At 69.8% G+C, this 5,879-nt stretch overlaps 4 protein-coding genes across 4 annotated transcripts in view; 3 read left to right on the forward strand and 1 right to left on the reverse strand.

Annotated features, from left to right (window-relative positions):
* Positions 1-490: 490 nt before the first annotated feature.
* Positions 491-1,499, forward strand: AURANDRAFT_66679 (hypothetical protein; the record flags this gene model as incomplete). The annotated part of the gene is made up of 2 exons (XM_009041930.1): positions 491-1,228; positions 1,428-1,499. 2 exons carry the CDS (start codon positions 491-493, stop codon positions 1,497-1,499), a joined length of 810 nt encoding a protein of 269 aa, XP_009040178.1.
* An 899-nt stretch (positions 1,500-2,398) lies between these two features.
* AURANDRAFT_72347 (hypothetical protein) lies at positions 2,399-4,187 on the reverse strand (the record flags this gene model as incomplete). Its single annotated transcript, XM_009042011.1, has 2 exons — positions 2,399-2,840; positions 2,879-4,187. The coding sequence occupies 2 exons, from the start codon at positions 4,082-4,084 to the stop codon at positions 2,415-2,417; spliced, it is 1,632 nt and encodes a 543-aa protein (XP_009040259.1).
* A 100-nt stretch (positions 4,188-4,287) lies between these two features.
* On the forward strand, positions 4,288-5,374 carry AURANDRAFT_69937 (hypothetical protein; the record flags this gene model as incomplete). The annotated part of the gene is made up of 3 exons (XM_009041931.1): positions 4,288-4,500; positions 4,604-4,694; positions 4,759-5,374. The coding sequence occupies 3 exons, from the start codon at positions 4,310-4,312 to the stop codon at positions 5,314-5,316; spliced, it is 840 nt and encodes a 279-aa protein (XP_009040179.1).
* A 306-nt stretch (positions 5,375-5,680) lies between these two features.
* Positions 5,681-5,879, forward strand: part of AURANDRAFT_38704 (hypothetical protein) — a gene marked incomplete at both ends in the record, with an annotated part of 4,181 nt that continues 3,982 nt past the window's right edge. Inside the window, one exon of the mRNA XM_009041932.1 lies at positions 5,681-5,757. Within this exon, the coding sequence (XP_009040180.1) occupies positions 5,717-5,757 (41 nt within the window). The remainder of the gene's footprint in view (positions 5,758-5,879) is intronic.

The raw sequence follows: 5,879 nt of genomic DNA on the forward strand, positions 1-5,879 counted from the left end.
CGAGCGCTTCGCGCTGCGGCATCGATTTGAAGCTCTTCCAGAGCGAGTTAGAAGCCATGTCGCGCGGCGGCCAGCTGTTTTACAAAGCGCTTAGCGGCTAAAAGATATAAGCCTTGGTCCTTGGTAGAAGAAAAAAAAATAACTTTTTTGGTGTAAGATTTTGCTGTTTTTTTTGTTAACGAGACTTTAGGTTTGAGCGCATATGTTGAAGTCTTCAATGTCGGATTGTATGTTTCAAGAAGACTTCAATGTAGGCGTTGAGCTTCAAGGTTCCTTGTTGAACCCTTCAACTTCAATGTCGGAGTTGAACTCAGTGTTGAACTCATATATATGCGGTAGTTTATCGATAAACTACCGCAGGGGGCCTGGCGGGGATTAGCAGAGTCAAAAATGCCCAGTCCTGCGAAGCAACATCGCATGCAAGGTCAAGGTGCTTCCCTCAAAACTGCCGATGGAGATGGCAGCCTGAGATCAATCCCATCGAGACACCATGTCGACGCTCGGCGAGCAGCTCGCCGTCCTCGAGGAGACGGTGCTCCACCTGCGCGTGGAGCACGCGCAGCTCGTGGGCCGCCTCGCCGAGCTCTCGGACACGATGGCGGCGAACATCGAGGACCGGGACCGCGTCATCGGCGCCAAGACGCAGGTCATCGAGGACCTCGAGGCCCAGAAGGCGGGCATCGTCAAGGAGCGCGAGGACCTGCGGGAGGGCCACGCCAAGGCCATGGCCGCCGTCGAGGACGGGGAGCGCACGGCGGACCTCGAGGCGAAGCGGCAGACGGACGAGATCCTCAGCCAGCTCGAGCTGCTGACGGCCTACCAGGCCATGAAGGTCGAGGTCACGCGCAAGCTCGGCGAGGCCCACGCGAACTTCGACGCCGCGTCGGCGCGGCGCGCGGCCGACATGGAGGCGCTGGAGGAGCGCGTCAAGGCCGACGAGCTCCACTGGGTCGCGGAGATGACGCGGTCCGCGGAGGCCGGCGCCAAGGCCCAGCGCGAGATGATCGCCAAGGTGAGCCACACCTACGCGACGCTCCAGCGGGAGCACGGCGACATGCGGGCCGTCGTCGCGGACCAGGCCCGGGAGCTCGACGCGCTCCTCGCCGAGAACGCGGCGCGCGCGCGGACGCGCGACGCGCGGCTCCTCGAGTACGCGTCGTTGGCGGAGATGAACGACCTGAGCCGGGCCAAGCTGCGGGACATGGGCTCCCTCAGCGGCGCGGGCTTCGTCAACTTCGGACGATCGTCACGCGCGACTCCGCGTCGCTCGTCGAGAGCAAGGCGCCGCGGCCGCCGCCGGGCGCGGCCGGCGGCAGCCCGCGCCGCGGCGGCCACCTCGCCCACGACGACGAGGGGTCGCGGCCGCGGCGGCCCCGCGGGGCGAGCTTCGAGGACGACGAGCCCGCCGAGGACGCCGCGCCGCCCAGGGCAGGAAAAGAGAGCGAAATTCCCAACTTCAAAGGCTCCTATCTCGGCCGTTTTCCGCTCGTTTCGGCTGATTTTTGGACGAGCGATCATCTCTCGGGGCGGTCTCGAAGCGTGCATGTTGTTTCCGGAACGCGCGCGCGCGGAACACTCATGTTGAAGCGAACTTGAATCACTCTTTTCCTGCCCAGGCGCCGCCGTCGGCGGAGCCGCCGCCGGACTTCGAGATGCTCGCGTACCTCTGTGTGGAAATCAAATCTTCAACCCGACTTCAATGTGAGCGTATGCGACAGTTTTGACGCAAGCTCTTCGGTTGTGCTCCGAGAACTCGACGAGAGCAATCGATTCGTCCAAAAATCAGCCGAATCGACGTCGATTTGACCGAGATGGAGAGGTTTGAAGTTTTCGCTGGACAGGGCGTTCCACTGGTTGATTTCCACACAGGCGTACCTCCTCGAGGCCCACCTCGAGACGCGGGGCAAGAACGTCGAGGCGGCGCGGGCCGCCGTCGACGAGGGGCGGCGCTTCCTCGACAAGGGCGAGGGCGACGCGGACGGCGGCGGAGCCGCGGCCGCGGCCGACGACGACGACGACGACGAACTCGCGGACGACCCGGGCCTCCTCGAGGACGAGGCGGACCTCGACGACGACGTCGACGAGGAGCCCGTACGGCGCCACTCGAAGCTCCTCGTCGAGAAGGAGGTCGTCAGCGAGCTCGAGGCCATGCTCCTCAGCGGCGAGATCCAGCCCGGCGCGGGCGCGGACGACGACGACGACGACGACGACGACGACGACGACGACGAGTTCCGGCCCCACGGGCGCTTGAGCCTCGACGTCCAGGCGGTCATGGAGCTCGAGGCGGGGCTCACGGACCGCGACCCGCACCACCGCGGCGGCGTCGACGGCGGCGACCACCACGTCGAGGCCGCGCCCTCCGCCGCGCCCGACGGGTCCCCCGCGCTCACGCGGCTCTAGATCGAAGCGAGAAGTTAGGCCGCCTCGCCGTCGAGGGCGGTCTGGGCCGCGGCCTCGTTCGCGTCCTCGAGCGCGGCGAGGTCGTCCGCGGCGGCCTCGGGCTCGCCGGACGCGACGCCGTCGCCGGCGGCGGCGGGCGGCGGGACGAAGTGGGGCAGCTTGCCGCGCTGCCAGTCGTTGATCATCTGCACGGCGACCGTGCGCACGTCGGGCTCGCCGCCGCGCAGCAGCCGGCCCATCTTCCGCGCGAGCGCCTCCGCGAAGGCCGTCGCCGCCGCGTCGTCGCCGTCGCCGCCCGCCAACCCGTCGAAGGGCAGGTCGTAGGCGCTGCGCACGTGCTTCGGGTCGCAGCGCCGCAGCAGCGGCACGAGGAAGAGCGTCGGGTCCGGCAGCCGCTCCGCGCGGACGACGCCCTTGAGCACCGCGTTCGCGTCGTCCGCCTCGTCGGCGGCGACGCGCGATTCGGGTCGTCGTAGACGACGCCGGGGCAGTCGATGAGGTTGACGCGCTTCGTCAGGGTCACGTACTGCCAGACCTTGGTCTCGCCCGGGATCGGCGCGACCTTGCAGACCTGCTTCGCGCGCAGCGAGTTGATGACCGCGGACTTGCCGACGTTCGGGTAGCCGACGATGCCCACGGAGATCTGCTTCGCGTCGCCGTGGAGCTTCGCGTACTGGCAGAGCACGTCGAGGAGGGCGCCCTTGCCGAAGGGCTTCGTCGTCGACGCGCGGAACGCCAAGGTCGGCGCCGTCTGGCCCAGGTGCGCGAGCCACTTGCGGACGCACCAGTTCGGCACGAGGTCGCACTTGTTGACGACGAAGAGCAAATGCTTGTGCGTCGCCGTCTTCTTGAGGTGCGTCACGACGCGGTCGCAGGTCGTGCCCGGCACGTCGCGCGCGTCGACGACGTGGACGACGACGTCGCTGCAGTCCAGGACCTTGTAGAGCTCGGCCCAGATGCGGCGGCTCTGGCCCTTGGCGAAGAGGTCGTCGCGCGCGGTGTCGCGCGCGAAGCAGTCCGCGGACCGGGCCCGCTCGCTCTCGAGCGCGCGCGCGTCGCCGCGGCCGTCGGCGTACTTCTCCTCGTAGACGTCCGTGCGCGCGCGCGCCGTCGCCGCGAGCTTCTCGAGGCCGGGCGCGCCGCTCAGCGCGGCGACGGCCGCGGGCAGCGCGCAGCGCTTCCGGGAGCTCGACGGCCCGAAGGTGCCCTCGAAGGGCTGGGCGGCTAAAAGCTCCTCGCGCTTCGCCTTGGCGCTCCGGTCGCCCTCGGCCTCGTTCACTAAACTCGTCGGCACCTTCTTCCGCTTGAGGACGACGGCGAACGGGTTCGACGCGACCTCGCGCATCTCCTCGCGGAACTTGTCGAGCTCGCCCGGGCCGATGGTCCGCGTGTTGCCGAACCAGCGCCGGTCCGGCTGCACGCGGCCCGTCGCGCCCGTGATCTCGGAGTTGCCCGCGCGGTCGCGCCGCGCGAGCTCGCCCTCGACGACGACGCCCTTCTTGTCGCGCTTCACGCGGCCGCCCTTGTACATGTTGATGCGGTTGATCGTCGCCTTGTCGCGCAGGGACCCGCCGGACCCGTTCGCCTTCTTGCCCGCCTTGCGGTCGGGGTTCGCCGACGACGCGCCCTTGCTGAAGGCCGGGATCTTGCTCCGCGACTTGCGCGGGTCGCCATGCTTACCCATGGCTGTGTTTTTTTTGTGCCGGTGGAGTGGTGTGTGTCGACCGTCCTGGTGAGCTTCGGGTGGGGTGCGGAAGGGTGGAGCGAGGCTGAGGCGGCCGAACACGGACGACGAGCTCGACTATCGCCCCCTGTCGTGAGCTGCGGGGCTGTCGTTGCCGGAGCGCTCGAGCGAGCCGCGTCGCAGCCGACTCGCGGAGGTGCTGGACACCGCGCGCGCGCGTCGAAAATGGCCGCCCTCGACCTCGATGTCGCGACGCTCAAGCCCGTGGAGACGGGCGGGTTTGATTTTGGCATGACGGCGCGCAACGAGCAGATCGCCGCGGCGGCGGGGGGCCGGCCGATGCCCCAGCCCATGTCGACGGGCACGACGATCTGCGGCATGGTCTACGACGGCGGCATCGTCCTCGGCGCGGACACGTAGCATCCCGGCGCCCGCGAACGCCGCGCGCGCGTCAACGCCGCGCGCCCCGCGACCCCGGACCGCGCGCGCCGCGCCGCCGCCGAGCGCCGCCCGTCCTAGGCGCGCGACGGCCGGCTCCGAGGTCGCGGACAAGAACTGCGAGAAGATCCACTACCTCGCGCCGAACATCTACTGCTGCGGCGCGGGCACGGCGCGCCCGCGGCGTCCCGACCATTTTTAAAACGAACTCGCGCCGAACCCCGTTCCGCGCGCAGGCGGCGGACACGGAGAAGACGACGGAGCTCATCGCGTCGCAGCTCGAGCTGCTGCGGCTGTCGACGGGCACGCAGAGCCGCGTCGTCGCCGCCGTGACGCTCCTGAAGCGCATGCTCTTCAAGTACCAGGGCCACATCGGCGCGGCGCTCGTGCTCGGCGGCGTCGACTGCACGGGCCCGGGCCTCTACCAGATCTACCCCCACGGGTCCACGTCCAAGCTGCCCTACGTGACCATGGGCTCGGGCTCCCTCGCGGCCATGTCCGTCTTCGAGACGGAGTACAAGGACGGCATGGACGAGGCCGGCGCGGTCGCGCTCGTGAAGAACGCGATCCGCGCGGGCATCTTCAACGACCTCGGCAGCGGCTCCAACGTCGACGTCACCATCATCCGCGCCGGCGGCGCCTCCGAGGTCATCCGCGGCTACGAGACGCCCAACGACACCGCGCCCCTCCGCGCCGCCTACGCGCGGCCCAAGGCGCTCATCCCGCCCGCCGCCGCGACGGCCGTGCTCTCGACGGTCGTCTCCGTCTCCGACGCCGACGCCATGGAGCTCTAGGGCGGGCGCCGCGACACCCGAGACATACGCGCGCGCCGGTGTAAGCGACGTCGGTTCGGCTTCGCGGACGGTGGGCCGCGGCGAGGACCGCCGCGGCGGCGTTTGGCGACGGGCCTCGCCGGTGTCTCGCGGCGAGCGGCGCGACGTCGCGCAGCCGGAAGCTGGGGGTCACGCGGCCGCTCCGGGCGCCCCGGCCTCGGTGGCCTACGCGTGGCAGCGGGCGTGCGAGGCGAGGCCTGAGGCGCTCCGGGGCTTACGCAGATGGGGCGCACGCCAACTCTGGCCGCGCTTGCCGTCCTTGCCGATCTCGCCTGAGCCTGCCGAGCCCGCAGCTCGCCTGTGCTCGAACTCGTTCGTCCGCGCGCGCCTAGCGCCCGGCGTAGGGCGGTCCACCACGGCGATGTCGCGGGCGCGCGTGTACCCGGACGTCAACGCGAATCGGTGCGGCCGCGGCGTCCGACCCGTTTTCCGCCGCGCCGCCCATGTCCACTGCACGGGCCCGCCGCCGCGCGGGGCCCGGGCGCGCGCGGGCCCGGGGCCCCGGGCCGCCGGCGCCCCCGCCC

This window comes from Aureococcus anophagefferens (assembly GCF_000186865.1).
Source record: "Aureococcus anophagefferens unplaced genomic scaffold AURANscaffold_25, whole genome shotgun sequence".
NCBI lineage: Eukaryota > Pelagophyceae > Pelagomonadales > Pelagomonadaceae > Aureococcus > Aureococcus anophagefferens.